The sequence below is a fragment of the Cygnus olor genome, chromosome 20 (genome assembly GCF_009769625.2).
Source record: "Cygnus olor isolate bCygOlo1 chromosome 20, bCygOlo1.pri.v2, whole genome shotgun sequence".
Lineage (NCBI taxonomy): Eukaryota > Metazoa > Chordata > Aves > Anseriformes > Anatidae > Cygnus > Cygnus olor.
Window position 1 is genome coordinate 5,794,599 of NC_049188.1, and position 26,072 is coordinate 5,820,670.

A 26,072-nucleotide genomic window follows, 5' to 3' on the forward strand; every position below is an offset into this window, starting at 1 on the left:
GAAGGCCCATGAGATTTTGGATGAATAAAATTCTAAGGAATAACTGGATGTTCTGCAGGGTGACACCAGATATCACAAATCTCTTCAGTCTTTATGGGCTACCTACGATCTAAATCCCTGGTATTGTTGTAATGTATTTTTTATGTGCCTCCTATCATTCTGAGCTACAAACTTGTGCTCTCTCATCAGAGAGAGACTAGTTCATGTTATTTTAGTTACAGGTAACTGTGAGATAAGCTCACAAACCATAACAGAGTCCATAAGTAATGGGTATCTTTTCGTACCATTGCTTGAGCCCTTTCTGAAGTTGGTTTTCTCCTGTTGTAAACATCGTTGTCTTTTCCTCTTAATTTCATGGCTGAGTTTGCCTTCTTCCTTTGACTAACAAAACATTAGCATTTCTTAGAGTAGAATCATCGAGTTCAGAACTGAAATCGCTTTCCAGTGGTTGGGAAGCAGGGAACAATGCCTGGAAGGGTCTCAGGTAATTGCCAATTCGTGTTCCAGTTCAAAGCACCGTAATGAAGACATGAACTCAAGTTTTAGTTGTCCTGTAGTCTTTCTAGAAAGAGTTTAAATTGTTCTTTTAAAAAAATCCCCTTGTGCAAATTGAAAATGTAACTTAAAGCAACTCTGCCTCACTGAATAATCACATTAAAATAAAAAGCTCTATATGAAGCAATATGCTTCCCCGTAGCTCTTAGTTAGAAGACATGTGAAAACAAATTGGTTCTCTCTCTGGTAACATGTACTGCTCTCCAGATTTGGCTCTGCTGTGATGGGATACGCTCAAGTAAACCAGTACCTTGGTTGCAATATTGAAAGTTTCCTCATGCTGCTTTATTCCCCTCTGTTTTTTTCCACTATTTTACAGTTGAAAGAGCTCAGCTACTCGCTAAAGTAACTAATCCTTTGGGTACCTCTTGGACCAGGAGGGAGGGCTTGCTGTTTGCCCAGTGGAGGGGGTGTGATTTTTTTTTCAAAACAGTCTGACCTAAAGAGCTCTTGTGAAATCATTGGCGCAGTGCCGTGTTTCCATAGCAGTCAACACTGGCAGAAGATACGGTTGTGAATGTTAACATCTCTGTGGCACAAAGCCTCATGCACTGTCTTCTAACTGTGGCATTAGTGGAATTACATATACTTGAAGCATGTCATAACATTTGTAGGATCAGGGCCTGCAGCTATAGCTGATTAGCTGGATTTTAGTTGCTTTTTTTAGTGGCCTTTTAATTCAGTAGAAGACTGCAGCAAATAGAAGCACTTCTCTTTGGCTTCATAACTGTAGAATGGCAGAGGAATACACTGAATGAGAGCAGAAGGAGTTTACACTTGCTCTATCCATGCACTCCTGCCTAAACAAAAGCGTGATTGTACATGGGCTGCCCTTGGAGCTGGCTGGGATTTTTCTCAGGAAGAATTTAAAAGAGATCATGTTTAATACTCCCAGAAGTGTTCTGGTGAGCATCCTGCCAACCGTTGTCTGTCTTGTCTTTTGTGAAGGTTTTTAAGCTCTGTCTACAGATACTCAGTATAGCTGCTTATATCTCTGCTTTTCTCTAAGAAGCCATTACAAGTTTGCTTCTAGATTTGTTTGGTTTTTTTTAATCATTCTACTTCTTTAATATTTAAATACTGCTGTAACTTATTGTCTCTGCTTTTTGCCGGAAACATGAGATGGCATCACAGAGAGTTGCCATTCATCACTATCCATGACTCTATTAATACCCTTTTCCCACGTATCTTTTCTGATGATGTAGCAGAATGGGCAACCAGTGTTTGTTTTAACTGCTGGCGATGCTTGAACAATTGGACAAGATCACTTCACCTTGATTTAATCTTACTAAATGAAGGAAACTTCATGCAGGTTGCATAAACCAGTAGTGATTATCTTGCGGAGACAGTGTGAGGTTCTGGAAGGTAGGCACATCACTTGTTTATCTTCCTATCTATAAAATGTATGGTGGGATGGAAGAGAAGAACCTGAGAATTAAGGCACTCACTCAGCCTAATCTTCAGTTTCAAAAAAAATAAATAAATGCGGGGACACCCAGAATATAAGAGCCTGCATACAGGGTTTTTTTTTTCCAGGACAAATCATGTCTTATCAACCCATCTTTCTCCTGTGATGGTATTATGTGGATGGAAGATGTGACTTTCATTTTGCCATAAGTAAAGCTTTTTACATTATCTCAGATGAGATTCTTATAAGTCAGGGAAAGAAAAGTACCATGATGTGTCAGCAGAGCTACTTAAAAAGACATACTTGCAAAAGTTGTCAGGGATTTGCTGACAGAAAAAAAAGCACAATTTATCAAGTGAGTTCTGTATAAAGTCCCTCTTGGATCAAACATTGCAGCCATGAAGGACAAAGCCTTAAGAAACTAGGATTCATTAGCTGAAGCTAGAGAAATACTTGTTTAGAACAGGTTAGACTTCTGGCACAAACAGTTTGAGGGTGGTTGATCCACACTTGAGGCAGAGAAAAAGACCAGATAAGTTTCCTAGTGTTTTCTTAATCAGCAGACGTTTTGTAAAGATAGGCGAGTCAGGTTCCATACAGTTATAGGTTGGCAGGGAAGGATTGTTAAATAGAACACTTAAGTAAACTGTGACCATCTGAAAAAATCAACATTTTAGAGTTTGCTTGTATTTTAATGAGATATGTGAAGCACTATATCACTCGCCTTAAAATATGCTTCTAGGATGCTGATGAATATTGCATATATCTTACATTTGCATGTATCTCATGTCTTAGACTACAGGTTGAGTAACAATGATGTTGAGTAACAGATGACACCTCAGGTTCTCCTGTAGCCATATTTTAATGAACTCAGAGATATTTAGTAATATTTCCTACCTATCTGTTCACTGTCTAACCTAGTTCCGAGATTCTTTGGAATGGAAAGTACTTACCATCTTGCACCTCTTACACCTTGGAAAAGATGTTTAAAAAAATCTTACCATTTCACTACAAAATATCTGAGTAGCATGTCGCCATTTGCAACACGAGTTTCAGATCAGAGAAGGAAGTCACCCAACACCCAGAATCATTAAAAAGTCCAGAACGCAACTTTGCAAACAAATATATGTTTAATTACATTGTATAATTGACTTATAGTTGTTAAATATATTATTTTACTGTATAATTTATCGTTCTTCCAGTTCCTTTAGCAGTTCATCAAAGTGAGTAATGTACCATTTAGCTTTCTCCTTTACTTGCTTTCTGATTACATTTCCTCCAAATCCAATGAAGCAGTCCTGGCAAAACAGAAAGAATGGGCACATGAGTTACTGCAGTTCTGTGTAAGGAATGGAGCTTCTCAGCAGTTACGTTTGTTTTTAAGATTGGATTTTAAAATTGTGATGTTCCTCCCTGCCTCTTCACCTATTTTACTTGGCGTGTTCATTTTCATATTTATTAACAGGAACTTCGTTAACATTTAATTTTACACCGCTTTGGTTACTAAGAGATTAGTTCCAATAGCAAAGGTGTGTCTCAGTACCTTGTAACTTCAAGATTGTTCAGATCTGAGATTTTACTGAAAATGAAATGTAGCTGTGATGCAACATAAAGCCTTACTATTCAAGCATGAGTTAACATCTGAACGTGCAAGCAGCATCTCACAATTATCCCTATACTTTTTATCTTAACTCTGTTTACCTCATTTGATAGATACCAAGAGTAAACATTAACCATGATTTCAATCATTAACCAGAAACAGTCATCATTTCTGGGTCTTAGAAAACAGTGTTTAAAATTTCCACTGCTGTTTTTTTGCCTTCAGATAGAAAGCATTAAGCAAATATGAAGCTGCTTTGATCGTGCACATATTTAATGCTAAGGGATGCTGTGTCCTAACTCACAACAGCAGTAGCCTGTAGAGTCTGTTCCTGTGCACTTCCATGCACTAGGATATCTGCCCCCAGCATTGGCAAAGCAGGGGCACTGAGTTACTTTTTTGTAGAGAAAGGCACTAGAGATGAGAAAGGATTAAGATCCCTCCTCTGTGAAATGGCTGTTTATAAAAGCTGTCTTTCTATTCTTTTTATTATTATTATTCCACCCTGTCTAGGGCTGAATAATAGGGCTGAATAATAGCCCTGATAGGGCTGCTATCTTCAGAGATGTCAAGTGAGATGAACCTTCTTGCTAGGCTGGTATCAAGTAAATGTGCACCAGACCTTCATGCTTAGCAACATTTAATACTGTCCAGAACTGTGATCTTGGTAGTGTAGGACCTCTGTACAGAGCTCTGAGCAGAAGCAAGCAGTTATTGTGGCAACATAGATGGGAAAGACATATCAGCTTGATTTGCGACAGGTTGGTAGACTATACATTTCTGCTGGACTGAGCTAGAACCCTGGCTCAGAGAGTGGAACCTTTACTGAAACTGGCCAAGCTGAGAGAAATCAACCGTTGCATGATCCAGCCTTTCTAGAGAAAACTACCTAAACAGATCTTTCAGGCTCTGGGAAGTGCTGAAGATCTTCCTTGAAGTCCTATAAAGAATTTAAACCATACTTCCTGCACACACACACACAAATTCCTCAAAGGGAATTTGGAATTCCAGTTTTTTAATACTTACAGCAGGGGGACAGGCTTCCATGTCTGTAGCTCCATCTCCAATCATAACTACTTTCTTGAAATGGAACTGTTCTTTCAGATGAGTAATAACTTTTCCTTTCCCCCCTGATTCAGCTGTTGGTTGTGTTTCATCAAATCCTGCATATTCTCCTAGAAAACAGTAGAAGGACAAATTAGACACATAGCATATTTTCATGTAGATGAAGAAAGATACATGCCTGTGGTCTTTTCTTCAAGAAAACAGCTAATTACATGCAGTTCTGTAAGCCTCACAATTTCAGCATCCCAAAGAAGTAATCAGAAGGTAAGCATAAAAACTAGGATTTTACATAAGTCTTCAGTGGGGATGTTTTCAAAGAGCTGAAATGCTAGGACAAAAAGTAGAAACCCTGTATGGTAGCATGTCAAATCCTTTCCCAGTCACTTTGATCCAGTCATTCTGGTCTAAACATTTCAAAAGCAGCATTCAGTGTGATACATAAACAGTGTGTGAAACACTGAGTAAGAACCAAGCTCACTAACCACAGTTCTGCTCGATTACACTAGCTTAAAGTCCAGAGCAGCTCTACAAAAGTCTCCATTGGTCTTCATACATGCCTCAGAGTCACTGAAAATGAAGTTTGCCTCTGAAAGCAGGTAAGTGTAATAAATTATGTAAACTTGAAAGAGAGAGAAAATGAAACTGCTCTCAGCAACTGTAATGCTTTTTAACTTTGGCACAAGTTGCAATTAAAAATTAACTACAGCTCTATTTCATATGTCTGGAAAAGGACCTGAATTCATGTTTTGGGGGGAAGTTTGGCTATTTCCCTATTTGGAGACAGCTGGATTGGTCTTGAAGTTACCAGGATTGGTAACAAAGTGATGTAGGTTGGACAATATCTGTAGCCCAATATCTAACAGTTTGAACACACACAAAATAATTGCATTGATTAGCAAAGAAAAGACCTGTTAGGGGAATCTCACCATTAAAGTAAAACTTCAGCCTGTTGGCAAAGACATTTGCTGTTGGAATGTTCAGCTGCAAGGCCACATGTTCCACGATGCTCTGAAAACCCCCGGAGACCAAGAAGACCTGTACCCCTCGTTGATGAAGCCTGTTCACCAGCTCCCTGGGAAGAAAGAAAGTCAGCAAGCATGAGTGCCTGGCAGAATCTAGGTGTGCTGAAGGGTTAACAAGAAAGCTAAAATAGATCTTTCCTAAACAAGGCCACCCATCTACTTTGTTATTCCAGTTTATTTGTGTGCTGCTTTCCAACTCCATCCTTCTCAGCTGCTTGAAGCTTTTCCATCTTTTCTTCACAAGTTTGTGCGTATACCTTGCTTGAAACGAGCTGAACAAAACCATCATGTCTAGATATGAACAGGTATTTAGTTGCTCAGAAACAAGAGCTCCCTAGAAATGTTTCATTTATACTTTCATATTGTTCACGTCAGTTCCCCTGAACAAATGAGACCAGATCCAATTCAGATTGCTTTCTGAAGCTAAATATAAAACCAGTGAGATAAACAATCTGTAATGCTGAAAAAGAGCAGGGAATGCAGGGGAGATAAAGGCACTGCACAAAAATATAAAAGTGGGCTGGAAAGTGTGCAAAGCGCAAACATTTTTCTAGTTCAGACTTGATGCCCCGAAGACATTGATACTCTGTGTAGAAAAGGGCACCAGCTACAGAAAAGGAATTAAAAAGTGAGAAATGTTCAGACCCGGTTAATATCAATGGGAGTTGATGGCAATTAAAAGTTTTATAAAAGTTGGTTCTAGAGGCAGGAAAATCAACGTACAACAACACTAAGCAGTAGAAGTGATAGCAGTAACAGAAGAAATGCTAAACACTGAAAAGCAGAGTGGAAGCTTAAAGCAGGCTACACAGAAAAGGAGGAAGAGAGGGAAGGAATGAAAAGGAAAGTCATGTGATTCTAAACACGGAAATAATGCCCCCTTTGTTGTTACATCTAGCTATGCCTTCTACAGAAAAAGCTGAGCATGTGATTCGTTTCAAGGAGAAAATACAAGTACAATATTGAATTCAAACAACTGTATGTGCTAAAAATATTTTAGATTTACAGCTATAGCCTTGTTTCATAGTAAAGAAATTATTTTCAACTGTTTGAAACAATCTGAATAGGAAGAAAAACCTTTTCAGTTGAAATAGTTAATGTTATATCTAAACCCAAAGATGGAAGAATACGTGTATATGCATGTATGTATTTGCCTCTAATGATTTTTTATGTCAGTACAGAATGTGTAGCTCTGAAAGTGGATCCCCTAAGCTGAGTCCAGTGGTGACTGCATGCAGAAGTGTGAGAGAGAATATAATTACAGAATAGACCAAGCGAATAGTTTTTATTCAGTAATAAACCTCCTCCCAGCTCTCTTCAGAAAAAAAAAAAACCTTCTCGATGTGGAGCAGATTATTTTCCATGCCCATCTAATTCTCACACCGGAATGTCAGCTTGCCAGCCAAAATGCCAGTTAATACCTAAGACAGTTTCTTTTTATATGGATACTTATCCACTCAACATGGATCCAGGCTATTATAAGCTCCTGATCTAAGCTTTGTACACAAACAACATGGAAAGCATTCTATATCAGCTTCACATTCTTTCAGCTTCACAGCATTTTGTTGATTTATGCTATGTGCTTTTGGAATACTTTTTCATTAGATCATTTGAAATTCTTCTTACCGTATTCCTGGCGTTAGCTGAGGTGGATTGTCAGATATTAATTTTTGCACTTGCTCGTAGGAGGGTCGTATGAGACCTAGTCGTGCTGTTAAAGCTGCTTTGAATGTCACAGTGCCACCCATAGCTCTGCGGGTCCTGAATTGTGATCCAAACAAAACAAATCAGTGACACTTAACAAGTTGAGGCTTCTCCCAAGAGCTGTTATTTTAACAGGTATGCCAAGGAACAAGTTAAGACCCCATAGCTTCTAGGTTATACCATAGTATCTCTGTTGTAAACGGCAAGATTGGTACACTGAAAAGGTTGGTAGCAACCAGTGGTAGAAGAGCACCACAGACTGGTGCTTTTGTAAGAACCAGTGAGGCAAAGGAAAGCTGATACTCTGTGAAAGCAATCTGAGCCACTGGGACCAGTATTCCTAAATTAAAGGCCAGCTGCTCTTCTCTGAAATTAACAGGACTTTTGCTACAAGTTTCAATGGAAACATCTGCCTCAAAGAAGTGAAGAGTCCAGTCTCCTCCATCTAATAATAAGGTTCTGCTAGTTCTTTGCCAAGCGTTATGATGAGGCTTCATCTGAGCATATCAAAGACATTTAATTTAGAGAATTTATTTCAGTATAGTCCTGTTGAGTGGCTTCACAATTCAAAAAAAAAGTTACTTCATTATGCATTAATTCCACTTACTATTCCTAACATCTTTTTTTAAATGGTAATAATCTCCTGTGACAGAGATGAATTAATCTGTATTGTAAAACTGCTGTCACAGATTTAACCTTATCCATGCTTACTTGTTACTAATGTTCATGTGAAGTAAACAGCAAATATACATACATTTCTGCGACGGCATCTCCAACTCCGCAGAACTTTGCAAGCTCATCAATGCCTTCTTCCCTGATGACTGTACTGTCCACATCAAAGCACACTGCATCAGCATTGCGGAAGATTTCTTTCATCTCCAGAAGAGACGCCATCCTTTTAGGAACCTTCTTACTGTAAGAGGATAAGATGAATTGTTTCTGTGAGTCACAGTACTGGACTCCGTCTTGAGCCATTGCAGCGACTGATCTGCTCGTTGCGAGAAGGACCGAGCGCAGCCTGCTAGCCAGCTTTTATCAAAGTGTGAGTGGCGGTGGAGGTCTGGCTCAGTTGCTGATTTGCTCTCTGCTGTTGCTGCCTACTGATGTTCAACTTACGTTATGGGTGGGCTGTGGAGCTTTGGTCAGCTGCTGATTTGCTCTCTGCAGGCTCAGCCCATTGATGCTCAGGTGGGGTTCAAGGTCATAATACTTGGCGTTTGCTGAACCATCAGACTGCCAACTACTGGACAGGACTTAAAATTCCCTGTCTTGTCTTGCCTTCACCGCTCAAATGGATCTTGATTGCTCAAATGGATCTTGATTTCTCATCAGACCTAGTCTGCAGTGTCAAATTAGTTGCTCCAGGAGACAGTAAAAGACAACCAACCCTTAAAGATTTGCTTGACTGCAGTAGGCATAATTGTCTTAAACCTATCAGTGAGTAGTCGTCCCTAAGTCATGAAGGTTTAGATCCTTTTCTCTGTCCTGATTAATATAATGTGGTGATATCTTAAGGGGTTGAGTGAAGTTCCCAAAGCCCACAACCATGACTTTTTCCATAACAATACCTGTCAAAAGTTCATTTTCTTCCCTTTTGTATCTGTCCACTTAAATGTACTGAGCACTTCTGCAGACCAGAAGCACAAGGTGTTAATCAGGGATTTTCTTACTCTACCTCACTAATCATGTACTTTACCCTTTCATAAGGGATTGCAGTGTGGACCTCACTATTTACCAATAGTACATTTAGATACAAGTACAGCTTTGTATCTGTCCCATTTCCCAGATCTTTGTTGAAGCTCGTGTTTGGTTATCTCTTCTAATCTCTTAAGCTTCCTGCAGGACAAGTCTCATATAACTGACTTGGGTAGTAGGTTCTTTCTTTATCTGGAATAGAGACAAAAATACCTTTAAACAGCATGTCGTATCGTATATCTTCATCTTTTGCTTCCTTCTCACTCAACTAATTTATTTTCCTCCTATATATCATGTGAGGTTTCATGGTGACAGGTCTTACATACACAAGTTTCCACAAAACATTTATTTTTTTGCCCTTTTGGGACAAACTTCCCACCTTCTGCACACAAAAGACATCCAGTGAAGATGGAGAACTGATTGCTACATATCTTGCTGTAGAAGAGTATAGGAGACGATCAGTACTGAAGTAGCTCACCATCAGGAGGGAGTCATCTAGGGATCACAAATGGTAAGCACCAGTGCTGTTTCCTGAGGTGAATTCTGTGGTTTTATTCCCATGACTAGTCTTGGTAATAGATTATGGTCTTTCCCCTGCTGTGTGGCAGGTAGAAGTTGTTGTCCAGGTGTTTTAAGGTGTTCAGATTAAAAGCTGCTGTTCAAGCCTGCACTATTATTACTAGGCTAGATCCTGAAGGTTTTGATTTTATTCATTCCTTAGGTACACAAATCAACATGAGAGCAGTTCTGCTTAACTAAGGACTGATGGATTAACTACTGAGTAAAAACTTGGGATCAAACTGAGCTAACTGCAGACAGTTGCAGCTAATCTGATGAACTGGGTTTACCCTATCAGAAGCAGAAATGAATATGTTTCTCAACAGAAAAAGAGTCGGTAAGCTGTCCAGGATAGTGTTTTCATTCCAATACTTAACTCCAGTCTAGCTGTAGTCCCAACACCTTCCTAATTAACTGTCCTTCACTTTTTGCTCTTACTTCAAGTTTCCTGCAGAGGTGTGAGTGGCATTGCCTGCATGTCCATCCATGAGGACTGCTGTCACAGGTAGTGTGTTTGTCTGACTTAGAGCCCTCCGAGTTAGGGCCTTGTGCTTCCCACAACACCAAGGCTATGCATGGCATCCGACACCAGTACTAAATGAAGTGCCATTGACACCGTATGGTGAGTACTGGGATACAAAGGGCTTTATGGAAAATGATCATAATCACTGGAAGAAATGTATAGAACACATACATGCACACATCTGTTATCTGTTCATGTGTATAGAGTAAGAGAAAATACCCCAATCCTTCATTGAAAGGTAAAAGAAAAAGTCTGTATAATCGAAGCAGGCAAACCTAAGGAGTGAAACCTGCTGTGAACATCTGTAAGAGTTAATCTCTGTTTACCAGGTAGATATCAGTGCTAAATATGAAAAAGCAAGAGAGAGAGCAAGTTGTGACAGATTAAAGGCAAAGCTATCCAAAGACAGCCACGGAACAGGACTAGTTGAGGGGGATAATTCTAGGTGTTCTTGAGTTTTGTGGTATGAACACATGACTGTAATACCCAAAGTTGGTTCATGGCTTTTGCACGAGGCTGCAAAGGTGACACGGTGGCTTACTTAATGCTCATCTGTGTCACAGGTGTGAGTGAGGTAGGAGAGCAGATACCACCCAGCCCACACTTCCCTCCTGTACATACAGTTTGGGAGTGGGAAAGTAGGACAGAGCCTGGGCTCAACCTCCCCAGTGTCCCAGAAAGCAAAGGTGAGTGGGTACAGATTGACAATGGACATAAAAACTTTCCTTGGACCAAAACTGGTTCTGAGCTAAGACTTGGCAGCAGGTGGACACGTGAATTCCAGGTTTACTTTGCGTTAGCCTTGGCTTGACCTTGACTCCACAGCACTGTTTTGAATTTTCAGTGGAAGATTTTGATTTCCAGAGCAGGAGGGCTTTGACTTTTGACAGGGCTTGACAGCCATTTGCTAGATCTATTTGTGCAGTGAAATTTTAAAAAATGCCCACTAGCATTTTTGAAATAGCATGCCATTAATTTTTTTCCAGCCTACTGGAAATTATAAAGTCCACTAAGAATTCAGCCTTGGTTTTGGTGCCAATTATAAGGATTTGCTCTACTGGACAAACTTGTTGCATCATTCTGGTGTGACATTTGCGTCATGGTGTTCCAACACTGATTCCTTCTTATGCAAAGCAGTCACATTGCCTCATGCTAACCTGGGGCTGCACTGCAACATGACCACGTTCTGATGCAATATCACTGTGTGGTGACACAGCACTGTTATGTGATTTCTTGGTGAGAACCTGAAATATATTTTTGGATATGCGTCTTCAGAATTTTAATTTCTCTGAGAATTATGATATAGCTAGAAAAACACATTGGGAGAAGGAAGAAAGGGACGTGAACTTTCCCTTCTCCCTGTCATCCAAATTTCCCATACTCCCTTCCCTTCTGAATATTCCTTACAATGATGAGACCACTGCTGTGAACTTCACTTTGATGGATACGTATACCAAGCTGTGGCTGGAATTAACTCTGTCCTTTCTTTATTCTATGCAGTAACTCTTTCAAAAGAGTTTCAGGCTATGGTTTATAATGCCTAAAAATGACAAGTTGTAAGGGAAGACTTGCATTCTGAAATGCAGAACAGATCAGTAGTTCCTGATCTCCCTGATGAGTGGCTTGCCAAAACCCTTCCAATTCCTTTTGTAGCCAAGCACTGAGTTCTGGAAAACGCAGACCCATTTTTGGCTAATGTATCATCACACAAGTTGGAGAACTTGTGATGAACTGTAAAATAGGGAAGCTCTTCCTGGAGCAAAGAGGAGAACCTATGTGGGAAGCTTCAGCCATTGCAGGGAGTCTTGCTGGTGAGAAAAAAATTAGGAGTTAAAGATGGTTCACTTGGAATGAAAGAAGGTTCTTCTGCTTTTGTCGGCAAAGCTCCAGGGGTGACCATCAGCTCCAGAGGTCAGCAGAAGCCATTCCAAACAGTAACATGCCAATTTCAGTGACTTGTGATTTTTGTTCCCAGGCCTAAACGTAAATGGGAGCATAAGGCAAGGCTATTCGTGATTGAGCAATGGGCCCCAGGAGTGTGGGGAATTACAAGTAGAAGATGTTCTGTTCCTTCCTTTGTTTTCAGAATTTTCCCTGGGCTATCTTGCCATGGCATTCACCAGGAAACTGCCTAGAATTAAACATGCAGGGGATATAAGAACATACACAGTAGCTCATGTGACCAGGGAAGTCATGGCCCCAAACCTGTCGCTGTATAAGAAGCATTTGGACAATGCTCTTAGATGTATGGCCTAACTCTTAGGTTGCCCTGTTCACAGTCAGGAGTTGGACTCGATGATCCTTGTGGGTCCCTTCCAACTCAGGTTACTCTGATTCTATGAATCTCTGATTCTTGTCTACAGGTAAGTGTCACCTGAAAATATGAGGAAAAAGAATTGAAGCTGTGCAAAGCTCTTCTATGGGCGATTCGCTAAATAATAAATAGTAAAGGAATAGCAGTTTTTAATTCCAGAGTGGTATGGGTCTCTGTGGTTGGCAGAGATGAATTACTCTGAAACACAGAACATCCGATTGCTTACACGCATCGATGTTTTTATGAGATGGTACGAAAAAAGAAATTCCCACAACTAATAAGTTCAGTCTCCATATGAAAAACTTGGGCAGAAAATCTCTGATCATTCAGCCATCGTATTTCAGATAAGAAATCTATTTCTATTCTATTATTTCCATGCTGGAAAAGTATCCAAGCAGCAAACATTTCAACAGGTATGATAAAATACGATGGGGAAAAGATGAAAGGAAGAAAGTGGGAAAGAGAAAAAAAATGTGCAAAGAATAGACTAAAGAAGGTGTAAGAAGAAAGTGACAAAGGGAAAGGTGAAACTTGAGATGAACAAAAAAGAAATCACAAGGGGAAGTGGAATTCCCATGAGATCTCCTTGCCTCCATACTATTAAGTACTACATTAGGCCACTTGGAAAAAAACTGGCATTTCCACAAGAAGTAGTTCTCTTTCGTAACAGAGAGGGCGGAGTCACAGCAGCAAGCCTAGCAATTATGTAAGACCACATGTTAAAGGAAAACAACTGTAATCTTTTCTGTTTGCTGACCCTTCAAAGAAGGGCACTTGCCACACTGTGAAAAACTGAAACATCTGCAAGATCTGCTAATGCAAAAGGAACATGAAGCGGTACTCAGGACTCCGGGTGTTCTGTGGCTGGTTTATTTTGATGAGATCTTGAAGAGATCTCAAAACCTCCATTGTGACTCTACTTGACTTATCTTATTTCAGCTTTCAGAAGTGTTGTCACACTGCTACTTTACATTATGTTCACATTTCTTGCTGTGAAAAAAAATGAAGATTAAGTGAATCTTAATGAAATACTACTTAAAATGCCTTTTTTAAGAGATCATTCGGGAATATCCTACAGTGTGCAAACAGTCTTTGATGTTTGTGATTCTGATTCACTTTCACATTTAACAATGTAAGTGTGCGCACTTTATTGAAAGCTACTGCTCCATAACGACCCATTTTGGTCTCACTTTGCCCTGAGTTATTTGCCTGGCATCAGTGAGGTTAGTCCCAGTTTGTACTGATGCGCATGAGAACAAAGTCACTGTGAGATATATTCCCAGAGCAGAGAAATATTGCACTGAACATTCAGTGAGATTAACAGAAACACAGCCATATAAGACTGCTTCTGTTGCATTGATGGCAAACTGCTGCTTAGAGTATGGGATTTGGACAAGTTTGTTGTTGAATCTTTTCTCAGAGCCTGTTCCTGCTACAGGTGTGATTCTGCTCCTGAGAGTGTTCACAGGAGAGTTTCCATGGTATTAAACAAAGCACTTAATCCTTCACTGTTGCTAGTCCTTTATCTGTAAAATGGGAATAATATGGTAACATGGCTTTGCTATGTTGAGGTATAATTCTCAGTATAAGCAATGTGCTTTAGAAGAGAGATTATGTATTTAAACAGATAAGCTATATTTAGACAAATTTTTACTATATATTCCTGCAAATACTACTCTTTAAGTTCAACCCATCCATAATTAGGAGTTTCTGTGATTTTCAATGTGAGAATAGAGAGATTCAGTCCTTAAAGTCACTAAGACTGCTTCAAACTACCTGGTTTTCTGTTCAGTTTACAAGGTAGTAATAGAAACCTGTAAGCAAGTCAAGAGATGGAATGTTTGCAGCGACACACTGATAGCTGCACAGCAGTGCCTAACAGCACATTTATTTAAGCACCTTTTAAAAGGTAATTGAAAAGAGATAGGGGGAACCTGGTGGATGTTGATACACATCTCCCATCTCTCCAATCCCCTCTTGCCTGTCCTGCCAAAATGATGATGCTTTCCCCCTGCACGATTGCATCATTCATTCATGCTGCTGTAATAAAACAGGCACCACAGTGCATCTCGCAGGGCAGCGCACAGCCCCAGCGTATAGTTCATTGCCTATGCAAGAAAAATCTGATAAGTGTTATGGAACTGAACACACCAAACGCCAACCCCTTCCAAAGTGCGAGAAAGAAACGTTCCCAGTGACTTACAGTATTGTACTGGCCGTGGCCGGTGGTGCTGCTGCAAACCTCTTGGCTGCACAAGAAAAGAACGGATCAGCTGAGACCTTCAGTCACATAAATACAACGGCACGGGCTGATCTGGAAGAAAGCCGCATTTTGTAAATCACTCTTTATAATCTGCTGAGTAAGCCAGCCTGGATGTTTTTTTTAAATGGTTGCACACATGTAACCAGAGAAGTCCAGCTGTTCGCTGACAGGCGTAGGAAGAGAGGTGTAACCTTGCCGACGTCAGGGGAGGAGCCGTTCGGGCCCACTTTGGGGCGCTCCCAGCTTGGGTAGGCATGGCTTGGCAGGGCCTGTGCACAAGATGATGTGGGGTTTGCTCGCCTGCCAGCCCCTGCCACGGGCACGGGGAGCAGGACGGGGCTCAGCAAGCCCACCTGCCTCCACGCACGGCGCTGGCGCGGGAGGACCGAGGAGGAGAGGCGAGGAGGGGATCTGCCAAGCAACAGCCAGGAGTTTCTCTTGGCATGAAGTCTGGGGTGAGGCAGGGGCGCTTGTTTTCACTGCAAACTAAAGGTTTCGTGCGTTAAAATTGCACTATTGCATTTTGGCTTAAGCTGTGTACCGGCGTGCGCGATATTACACACCAAAAAATCTGCAGTCAAAATTCATCACAAACTTTGAAGGCAAAATGGAAGCTTCTACTTCTGAGGAGGCTCTGTTTTGTTTCTCCAAATTAAATGTTGTCAAAAGCAACGGAAAAATTGCAGAACCTGTCTGTGCTAGTGCTTTGGCATCCTACAGAAGAACTTCCCGCAGACATGACTGCGGGCATTAGTTAGTAAACAGGAGGCTGCCAACCCAGAACTATGAAGCCAATTACTCGTTTCAAGGTCAAGAAAGCCAGACTGCTGATTTAGCTTCTTTTATTCGCTTGTGATAGGAGTCTTATGACTGCTACCCATCTTGAAAGATTGTTCTGCACCACTGGATACACCAGTCACATTCTATGCATGATGTTTTTGCAATTCTGGCAGGATTATTCCTCAAACTTAAGTGTATGAACTAAAATGAATACCCTTCTGTGCTTCTCCTCCCATGCCTTCCTGTAAGTTTTTTCAAATGTTCTCAGTACTTGCGTGACTACTTGTCAACACAAGCATCTGTTAGAAACTTCCTGCATCAGGGAAAGATGGGACCGAGCCCATTTGCTGCAAAACTGGTGATGTGGTTTGCTGTTTTGTCTGGTCCTGTTTGTGAGTTTTATCGTGGCAGGGCAGTACGTTTTAAAACGGATTTAGAAATCATTTCGGTGAATACAGTTAAAGAAAAACAGATCTTGATAAAGATGAAAGAAAACTGTTTTTACTGGGAATCTCTGGTGTTTTCTTTCTGCCAAGATAAGCATTGCATGAATTCACTTAAGTGAATCGCTACTGGACATTTCATGAAGGATATTCCCATTACTTGTCTTAGTTTAACAGACTTGTTTTTGTAATTTGTTTAAATATTACATTACTGATTCCATTCTGATGTAATTTGTTGTAACTCCAGTAATTTCAAAGGATAACTTAGGCCTTGTAAGCATGTGCCCTGTATTTTTACTACGCATTACGAGCAAATATTCAAAACAGTTCAGCAACTACAACTAAAAGACTGAAAAATGTAGAAAAGTTTGTAGTGTTGTCTGAAAAATGCTGCAAAATGGCCATTTAATATGAAAATGCAAATGAGAAATATGACTATACCATAACATAACCACCCTTAGACATGTGTGGCCCAGGAAGAAAGTACAGAGAGAGGTGCCTGGAAGCGTTAGGACGGAGAATTCCTGCCTTTTTCACAGGACATCACCCACACAGATCACAGAACAGCAGCAGGGAAAACGTAAAAAAATACAGTGTGCCTGCTGGTACACCTATGGGTTTGACAAGGCTGCCCTCTACTGAACATAGCCTGGAGAAGGGATCAAGGCAAACAAAAATTAAGAACCAGAGAGGCAAGAATAGCAAAATATGTGTGACCTGTGGGCTATAGAATTGAGGGCAGAGCTAGGGATTCGGGTATTTTCAGTGGGCAGAGCAGCTCAGCACCTCAGGTACAAGCACTGCAGCCTCTCAAGGCTGGCTTGTCATGTTTTGTTTCGTTATGCTTTCAGCAGGCAGGTAGCATCCCAGCAAAAGTGAAGAATAAACATTAACTGGAGAATTCCAGAGCCCAGTTATGAAATACCAAGTGTAATTTCCTGTGTTTTGCAATGTTTAATGTTTATTTTTAATGATTACAGCAGCAGAAAAGAAAAAAATCGCAGCCTCTCTACTAAAGAATCAGCATTAAAATATTTTACAAGACAAGCACCCTGCTCTGCTAAACAAAAAGGCTCCAAACTTGTGGTATATTTTGCTCAAACATCAACTCCATCCGAAACATGTAAAAATCAGAAACCCAGGCGTACTAGCAGCTGTCCCCTCCAGACCTGCCAAGTCAGAATGATGGGCCATGTGTGGCGCTTTGCCCAGAAACTTGAGATCCTCACCCAAAGCAGCAGAGCACATTACCGGCAGGTGCCATCCTCTACTGCCAAAATCAGCAAGGCTGCTGAGTCTGTCCTTATATTTGACCCTCAATGACCATTTCAGTCAAGCTTCCCCAAAACTTTTGTTGTGCAACAAAACTGTACCCATCAGCAGGCTTTTAGAGTTTACTACTGGAAGTGGCACGGAAACACGAGCGGCCCATTGCTCAGCAGCCAACCTCTCCGTCCAGGGGTGCCATGGCCTGGGTTTTGGCAGCTTCCCTGCTGCAAAAAGTGGGAAGTGGTAGGGGAGATTTATTCTGCGCCATCCTTACACCTGGAGGATGAGCCCTGGGTGAGGCTCTTTGCGGTCTGTACTGAGTACTGAGGAAATTCTGAGCTCAGGACCAATTGGTATGGAGTTGCGTGTGTCTGTTTGCTGCGGGTTAGCGCCCTCTGGAGCAGATGGGCTGCAGGAATACCAAAAACCGCTTGGCCTGGATCTTCCCGGCACAGCTTTGCAGCCACAGGCCACGATTATTCTGGGGCAGGGACTTTCCTTACAAAACACTTGAAATAACGAGAGGGTTGTGTCATGCCTGGTATTGCCAATTGCCCCTGCAGCAGGCAGGTGTTAGGGGACACAGGTGTGGATGGGGCAATGTGGGAGCCAAACTTGGTGCAATTTGTGCCTGTGGTATTTGTAAGGAGCCCTGGCAAGAGCTAAATTCTCCATCGTCATCCTTTGTGGAGCTGAAAGCCACTAAAATGCGTATGTTGTGCAGGCTCAAGGACTGGGCCCTCACTGGCCATATCAGCCAAAGGCTTCCAACACTCCATTGAGATTCCCTTGACTTAAACATTTTTTCTTGCACAGGTCTCACGGGACACCTCAGTGTTGCCTGGGAAGAATTTTACCCCAGTTACAGAGACTTGTGAAGTGAAAGCCCATGGCAGCAAGCAGGGCTGCATTGTGGTGGCTGGGAAGATCCCATTGAGAAGCTGCTGGCCTTGGTGGGCCCACACAGCACCTTCTGTTAAGAAACTTTTGATTAACCTCAGCTCTGGCTTTTTACCAAGACCCATTTCGATTATTAATCCATGCCGCTTAACTATTAATCTGCTCGATCTAAGGTTAAATCGGCAGGTTTAATTATTTATTCTCACGGTTCTGTGAACCTGCCCCAGGGGGTGTCTGTCACATGAGTGGATGCGATTCACGAGCGAGCACCCCTGCCCGATCAAAGACCTCGTTTACACGTTCACTGCTAAGCATGAGCCGAGCCGAGCCGAGCCGAGCCGAGCCGACCCGAGCCGAGCCGACCCGAGCCCAGCCATGCCACGCCACATCCCCCGACCACCGCTCCCTCAGGGCCCCGCTCCCTTCAGCGCCTCAAGAGGAGGGGAGAAGACGGTAGGCGGGAGCTGCCCGACAGATCGACAGGCCTCGCAGCCAATAGCAGAGCGGCTCTGGCGCACACGGACCAATGGGGACGCGCGGCCGCCGGAGTGTTCTAGAAGGGGCGGGCGGGGAGGCGCGGCCGGAGTCAGTCCCGCCCAGTGCGCGGCGCGGAGCTGAGGGGAGCGGCAGCAGCAGCAGCCATGGCGGTGAAGGCGCTCAACCCCAAAGCTGAGGTGGCTCGCGCCCAGGCGGCGCTGGCCGTGAACATCAGCGCGGCCCGCGGGCTGCAGGACGTGCTGAGGACCAACCTGGGCCCCAAGGGCACCATGAAGATGTGAGGGAGCGCCCCCCGTGCCTCCGTTGGGGATGGGGGAGGGAGGAGGCCGCGGCCTTCCCGCCGTGCGCCTCGGCCTTTGGGGCCTGAGGGGAAGCATGAGGGGAAAGGGGGCGGGAGGCGGAGTGTGGGGCTGGGGGGGGGGGGTACTGCTTATGCTCACCCCCTCCTGGTGTCGCTCGCAGGCTGGTTTCGGGCGCCGGAGACATCAAGCTGACCAAAGATGGCAACGTGCTCCTGCAGGAAATGGTGAGCAGGGAGGGGGGGGCTGGGGGCCTCGGCCTGTTCTCCTCCCCATCGCCTGGGGTAAAGGGGGCCGTGTCCATCGCTGCCCCCCGTCTGTGGTTCTGGGGTATTTGGCCCCGTGTGTTGAGGGGGAAATACTCTTTGGGAAGAACGTAAAGGAGTAAGTGCAGTTTGGGAGGTGTTGAATGAAGTTGGCGTGCTAATGTGAAAGTTTACATATAAAGGAAGTATGAGCTGTTTCAATAATATAAGCACTGTTCTTATCTTACGTTTTATTTAGGAAATGCATAATTTTATTGTACTAAGGTCAGTTGCAACAGAGCGCTTCATAAGTGCGTGATTTGGAAAAATGTCCACAGGGAAGGTGAAAGCGCAGCCCCCCAACTTGCGTGTGGCACGTTATACAGAGCTGTTGCCACCCTGCCCCTGGTTCTGCAGCAGCCATGGGTCCCAGTACTCGCAGTACCCAGCACCAGTCTCCTCAAATGTGGATGCTGTTCTGTAGGTTCATAGGCTCCAACCTATGCGAAAATAATGTTCATTCAGTAGTTGGAGATGCTAAGTGCTACATGTGTTCCTTAAATTGAAAGGCTGATTTGTGGAAGTACCCTGCAGTCATGTGTGGTACTTGGGAACTTTGGCCAGGCAACAGTAATTCTCCATCCATCTTCATAGCTGAAACACCACTGCACTGCTTAGCAGAGGAACTGATGAGAAACAAACTGACTGAATGTTGATCTTCAGTTTTACAAGAGCAAATAAAGCAACTGACAAATAATAAACCAGTTAGGGTATGCACAGCATTGATCATGCAGAGAACTAAATTAGTTCTAAACTGTTCTTAGTGTCCCAGACAATCCAGTTGTAGTTGTCTTGGTGCACCTGGTTCCTAAAGGAGAAAAGGGCTCTGTCAAGTGAAGCTCTGTTTGTAGGTGAGGAATAGCTTGGGCTAACAGCATGCACCATTGTTCTGTGTAGATCACAAAATCACAAAATATCTGGAGTTGGAAGGGATACGCAAGGATTATTGAGTCCAACTTCTTGCTCCACACAGGAGCGCCCCTAAGGTCCTATTGCTGGTCACCAGAGACTTGCTGGGTCTTCAGGGGGAAAAAAGACTGTGTGACGCAGATTTAATTTGAGAAACTTACTGGCCAAGTGTGATTTTTTGTTGTTACTAACTGGAATTGTGTGTTGAAACTAGCTAAATGGACAGGAATAATTAAAACATTGCCTATCAACTAAATAAACTACTGAGCTGATTTCAGATCAGCTTTCTCTACCGTTGTGGTGAGGCTTACAGTTCAGCTTCTTACTTTTGTGTAGCAAATACAACACCCCACAGCCTCCTTGATAGCAAAAGTAGCGACAGCACAAGATGACATCACTGGAGATGGCACCACCTCAAACGTCTTGATCATTGGAGAGCTCCTAAAGCAGGCAGATCTCTATATTTCTGAGGTATGTGTTTAGTGCGTCTCTTGCAGATGTGCAAGTGAAAAGCTTCACTTAATACTGTTCAGCTTCTGTGTTGTGTGCTTAATGCTCGTAAATCAAACATGAAAACAAATATATTTTCCGCTTAAAATGAGCATATCACAGAACTTGTAAAATGGAGATAAGCTACGGAGGAGGACCCCAAGACTGGTTCCAAACTGCTTATTGGGAATACTGGAGGATTTAATAACGTTGTGCTTGATACATACTTTTATTTCTGGTTGTTTTGTTTGGATTAAAACACTTGCTGCATGTTAACAAGGAGATGCTCTCTGATAATAGGTACTTGGGGGAGTGTAAGTTGCCAAATACATCCGTGTTGCACAGTGAACACCCAAGTGTGCTTTGTAGTTCCCTTGGTTTTAATTCTGTGCTAGAGTAATCTGTGCTTTTCCTCTGCATTGGAAGGACTGGCATTCCTTTTATATGTATTCAGAAGGACAGAACATTTTATTGTCCCTGTAGCATGCATGTACCCTGTGTTCTGATGTTACATGAGAGTTGAAACCACAGGTTTTATTTGTGGGAAACTACCTTTTTATCTTACTGTTGTCTAATGATTTCCCTTCTTCTCTTGCACCCTAGGGCTTGCACCCTAGAATAGTAGCAGAAGGATTTGAGATTGCAAAGGAAAAAGCACTTGAAGTCTTGGAGCAAGTCAAAGTGACCAAGGAAATGGACAGGGAGACCCTTATAGATGTTGCCAGAACATCCCTCCGGACTAAAGTTCACACTGAACTTGCTGACATCTTAACAGAGGCAAGTGGTACATGTGTTTCCAGCCCCTTCTCATGTAAAGACGTCCAGGTTTTAAGCTGCTGTGGTTATTCCTTGGGCAGATGGTGGATAGGAGGATGCAAGCTTGCACTTGGAAAGACTAATGGCCCTTCTGGGGATTTTCTCTTCTCCTCTCTATTCCAGGCTGTAGTAGATTCTGTTTTGGCAGTCAGAAAACAAGATGAGCCTATTGACCTCCACATGGTAGAGATTATGGAGATGAAACACAAATCAGAAACTGACACAGCGTAAGTAAGAAGTATCTTTGAGCTTCATCTTAATGGTGTCCTGATATTTGAGCAACCTTGGGCCTTTGTTTTCTTTTTAAAAGAAGAACTTGTGTGTTTTAAAGCTACAGCTGGGAAAGCCACTAGGGAGGGAATGAAAGAAAGGCAGAAATAGGGAGTTCAGCTGGGAATCATGTAGAGAGCAGAAATGTCCCAGTAACTGAACTTGATTCCCTGACAAAAGATGTTTGAATAGCAGAGTAGCACTGTCTCAGACTTCTGCTTTGCTATGGGTGGACATGGTTGTTTACTTTTTATCTATACTTTTTTTTTCTTAAACTCCTGTCTTTTTTTCCTTAAACTCCTTGTTTATTACAAGTGGAAAATAGCATTCAGTACGTGGAAACAGGGTTGTAGTCATCCAGTTGTTTATTCCGTAGGCCCCTATGTTTATGTCAGTGGCATGGACGAATTCTGCACTAGCTTTTCTCAGTAGCTACTGCAGTCAGACACTATGCCAGAATAAATTCCCTCTTTACATTCGGATTGGTGTGCTTTTTGTATGCGAATGGGCATGCCCTTGGAAGTGGGATACACAATTGTTATTTACGCCTTACGAAAACACACAGGCGATTCATACTGAACCAGTTTCGCTGTTAGTTAACTCCCTAGTCTGCACTTCTGTGAGGTGCTCATCTCCTCCATGTGTTCGTTGGCACACAAAACGCTTTCTCATCTTTCAGGCTGATTAGGGGGCTGGTTTTGGATCATGGTGCTCGCCATCCTGACATGAAGAAAAGAGTGGAAGATGCCTATGTTCTTACTTGCAACGTATCTCTAGAATACGAGAAAACGTAAGTACCCAGCAGCAAGATGAGCAGAAATACTCCGGTCTTTTATAACTTTTTTTAAGGTGTGTTTAAAAAAGTGGCAAAAGGATTGCACAGGCTCTCTTCTAGAGCAAGGCAGGTAGTGTGGAAGGTGGAATGGAAGAGGTGGTGTTCCTCTGCGGCCCTTTTCTGGAAAAGGAAAGTGGGCAACTGAGATGAAATCTATATATTAATTTTTAGAATGTTGCTGAAAGAATTCCTTATGCTTTTAAAAATTAATTTCTACAGCATAGAGGACAGCTAATTTTCTTACTGCCTTTTTTTTTTTTCCACCTCCAGAGAAGTGAGCTCTGGATTCTTCTACAAAAGTGCAGAAGAGAGAGAGAAGCTAGTAAAAGCAGAAAGAAAGTTCATTGAAGACAGGGTGAACAAAATCATAGACTTGAAAAGAAGAGTCTGTGGTGATTCAGATAAAGGATTTGTTGTGATCAACCAGAAGGTGAGATGAATGGTATAACTAAGTAGAAAAAATAACTTGAAATGTGGGCTTTCTTGGCAAGCTACACACTACTCGTTTTTGTACGGTTCTTCAGACACAACTAAATTCAGGTTGATGCACTTCTGAACATATGCATACAGTTCCTGCTTGAGATTATCTTTGAGCCCTGAAGAAGAACTATAATCGTTAATGTCAGACTGAGAGATATTTCCTTTTCCTTATCCTGATGGTCGCTTTTCTTGTTTCTAGGGAATTGACCCATTTTCCTTGGATGCACTTGCAAAAGAAGGAATAGTTGCTTTGCGCAGAGCTAAAAGGAGGAACATGGAAAGGTCAGTTCCTGGAGAAGGAAGGGATAAATAACTTGTTGCAGACTTATTTAGTGGGTTAGGTCTGGCTTGAATCCACCTCTAAGGACTGGTGCTAAAAAGTGTGCTTCTGTCTGTCTGGTTCTTACGAGAGAAACTTGGGGTATTTTGTACAAATCATGGAACTGTCAGGTCAGCACATGGAGTGACACAGGAATTGGAGCTATCACGTGTGTTTCACATGTAGGTTTCACGTGTAGACAACTATTGAAGAGGCTCAGTTCTACAAGTTTACTGTTTATGAAGAGCTGCTCTTACATAAAAAGACAACTGTTGCAAGCCTAGTAACTATAGTATTCTGCATACTGAAATACCGTTATCTGTAGTGGTGACTTCAGATTTTACTTACTACAAAACTAAGCTAAGCTGTAACTGAATTCTTCTAGACTGACCCTGGCATGCGGCGGTACTGCTATGAACTCCGTGGAGGATCTCACCCCTGACTGCCTGGGCCATGCAGGCCTCGTCTATGAGTATACACTGGTACGTACAGCTACGCTTGTAGTTGAAGCTACGTTAAATATGTCTGCTGATAGCACTTGACACCATTTTCTTATGTACTGATGTGACTGCGTGGAATTCTATTCGTGTTTTAAGAGCTGTATTGGAATATGAACAAAGGCTGATGGGATTTCAGATCCTTGTGTCGCTTGTACGTGAACATTTACCTAGATGCTCGCTCTTGCCATAGTGCCTTTTCCTATCATTAATTCCATATTACGCACTCAATACCTGTAAATTTGAGAACTTAGAACCTAGCAGAATCTTATTTCCTTCTGCTTAGGTTCTGCTTCTCATTGCTTCTTGGAGTGCTCTTAGTTCAGAACTGGAAGTGTCTGCTCAGTTTTTTTTATTAATGTGTACATTTGCTCAATAAGATGTGAATGCCTAACCCTGTTTATAGGGTGAAGAGAAGTACACCTTTATTGAGAAGTGTGACAACCCCCGCTCTGTTACCCTGTTGATCAGGGGACCGAATAAGCACACGCTTACACAGATCAAGGATGCAGTAAGAGATGGTCTGCGTGCTGTTAAAAATGCTATCGAGGATGGTAAGTCTCTGCTCTGTCTAGCAACTTACACAAAATTCACCAACTTTGAGGTTAATTTAACTGTTTAGATTGGAGCAGGTGCTTGTTGTGAAGTCTCAATGTTAGTGCTTTCCCTTGCAGGGTGTGTGGTTCCAGGAGCAGGTGCGCTGGAAGTGGCAGTAGCTAACGCACTTGTTAAGCATAAACCTAACGTCAAAGGAAGAGCCCAGCTTGGAGTTCAAGCTTTTGCTGATGCTCTGCTCATCATTCCTAAGGTATAAGGAACTCCGGAGTGACGGGGCTTTAAAGCATGCTGAGATCTATCGTGTTTTCTGCAGGTCTCTTTAGATTAACATGAAATAATGTTTTTTCTTCTCTCAAAGGTTCTCGCTCAGAACTCTGGTTACGATCCCCAGGAAACACTAGTGAAGGTTCAGACAGAACACGCAGAATCAGGGCAGCTCACTGGAGTTGATTTGAACACTGGTAAGAACTAAAGTTAACGAGATGCTCCGGTAAAATCAGTGTGGCCATAAATACGAAGTAGCAAAACAATTACTTCCAAATGACAGAAATGATGTTCCTGGGAGGCAAAGACCTATCATGGCTCAGGTACATGAAGCATAAAATTGCTTTTACTGCAGAAAGCCAAACTTCATTTCATGAAAAGCTCTGCAGAATGCCTTGGCTGCTGTGCTGTTGCTGCAGTCAGCCTCGTGTGTTTGTAATACTTACATGTGTTACGTTACATATGGCAAGTAATACCAGGTGTTAAACTGCAGAAAGTCTTCCCTTGAATGGTGTAAGCTGGTTATTCAGGTGGTTGTGCCTCTCTTCTAGGTGAACCAATGGTAGCTGCAGCAGCTGGAATCTGGGATAACTACAACGTCAAAAAGCAACTGCTTCATTCATGGTAAATGTTCTAGCTTTCACTTTAATTAGTAATGGGTGTTAGATGGTTGAAATAGAGTAACGTGGAACCAAGGGTTCCCATGTAGAGGAAGGGGCCTTGAAGGGCAGAAGTAAAAATGGGCTGTCTTTGTCAAAGCAGATATTCTAACAATATTTATTTTGTATTTCTAGCACGGTGATTGCTAGCAACATTCTCTTGGTGGATGAAATCATGCGAGCAGGAATGTCGTCTCTTAAAGGCTGAACTGGATCTGCTGGCAGGGATGGAGGTCAGCCCCAGTAGTGCCCCATGGGATCTCTTCAGGATATCCACCCGAAGGTGCTCTTTTCTTAGCCATGGTGGATTTTCCCAGCAACGGAAGTCACTCTGCTGTAATGAGCAGCACTCTTTGGTAAACGTGGCCACTCAAAATGTTAGCAACTATTCCAATATTCGGTTCTAAAAATCAGTTATTTATTTTTGACTTCTCTGAAGTGTACAATTGAAGTTGCTGTCCTTTTTACCCAATAAACTGTTATGTTCTGTGCTTTCTGGGTGTCAGTTATTGAAAACCTTGCATTCTGTGGCCGAGGGCCTTGAACTCTTACCACCTTTGTGAACAGCACTGAACTATGGGCTTTGATTTGTGTTTCCTGACTATGTGTGCTGGGCCTTGTTATCAATTCCAGTAGTTGCTGTGACAGTGATTAACAGGTCTCAGGGTTGTGAAAATACTGTTCAGGACACTGCTTCTGGAGTAATGTGGGTAAATGGAATATGCGCAGTACATTACACAGCTGGATTAAGCAGATCATTTCACAGTTCACAGTT

At 42.4% G+C, this 26,072-nt stretch overlaps 2 protein-coding genes, 1 long non-coding RNA gene and 2 other non-coding genes across 7 annotated transcripts; 4 read left to right on the top strand and 1 right to left on the bottom strand.

The window, feature by feature from the left end:
* Nucleotides 1–3,074: 3,074 nt before the first annotated feature.
* On the bottom strand, nt 3,075–19,129 carry PSPH (phosphoserine phosphatase). Of its 2 annotated transcripts, XM_040532159.1 has the most exons (7): nt 19,038–19,129; nt 14,648–14,758; nt 8,109–8,267; nt 7,277–7,411; nt 5,555–5,700; nt 4,590–4,738; nt 3,075–3,261 (listed from the first exon to the last, which is right to left on the bottom strand). In XM_040532159.1, exons 3-7 carry the CDS (start codon nt 8,246–8,248, stop codon nt 3,151–3,153), a joined length of 681 nt encoding a protein of 226 aa, XP_040388093.1. In that variant the 5' UTR covers nt 8,249–8,267; nt 14,648–14,758; nt 19,038–19,129; the 3' UTR covers nt 3,075–3,150. The 2 variants fall into 2 exon arrangements, with proteins under 2 accessions (XP_040388093.1, XP_040388092.1); XM_040532158.1 differs by lacking the exons at nt 14,648–14,758; nt 19,038–19,129 and having other exon boundaries at nt 8,109–8,412.
* Nucleotides 4,747–10,175, top strand: LOC121057679. The gene is made up of 3 exons (XR_005813886.1): nt 4,747–5,224; nt 9,771–9,944; nt 10,052–10,175. It is a non-coding gene; the product is annotated as an uncharacterized LOC121057679 (long non-coding RNA).
* CCT6A (chaperonin containing TCP1 subunit 6A) lies at nt 18,646–25,788 on the top strand. Of its 2 annotated transcripts, XM_040532153.1 has the most exons (14): nt 18,646–18,874; nt 19,060–19,123; nt 20,447–20,581; nt 21,203–21,376; nt 21,539–21,642; nt 22,365–22,475; nt 22,791–22,950; nt 23,200–23,282; nt 23,705–23,801; nt 24,223–24,370; nt 24,491–24,624; nt 24,733–24,835; nt 25,190–25,262; nt 25,433–25,788. In XM_040532153.1, exons 1-14 carry the CDS (start codon nt 18,741–18,743, stop codon nt 25,503–25,505), a joined length of 1,593 nt encoding a protein of 530 aa, XP_040388087.1. In that variant the 5' UTR covers nt 18,646–18,740; the 3' UTR covers nt 25,506–25,788. The 2 variants fall into 2 exon arrangements, with proteins under 2 accessions (XP_040388087.1, XP_040388086.1); XM_040532152.1 differs by having other exon boundaries at nt 18,666–18,874; nt 21,203–21,642.
* On the top strand, nt 20,937–21,068 carry LOC121058106. Its single transcript, XR_005814073.1, has one exon. It is a non-coding gene; the product is annotated as a small nucleolar RNA SNORA22 (small nucleolar RNA).
* LOC121058105 lies at nt 22,083–22,218 on the top strand. Its single transcript, XR_005814072.1, has one exon. It is a non-coding gene; the product is annotated as a small nucleolar RNA SNORA15 (small nucleolar RNA).
* Nucleotides 25,789–26,072: the final 284 nt, after the last annotated feature.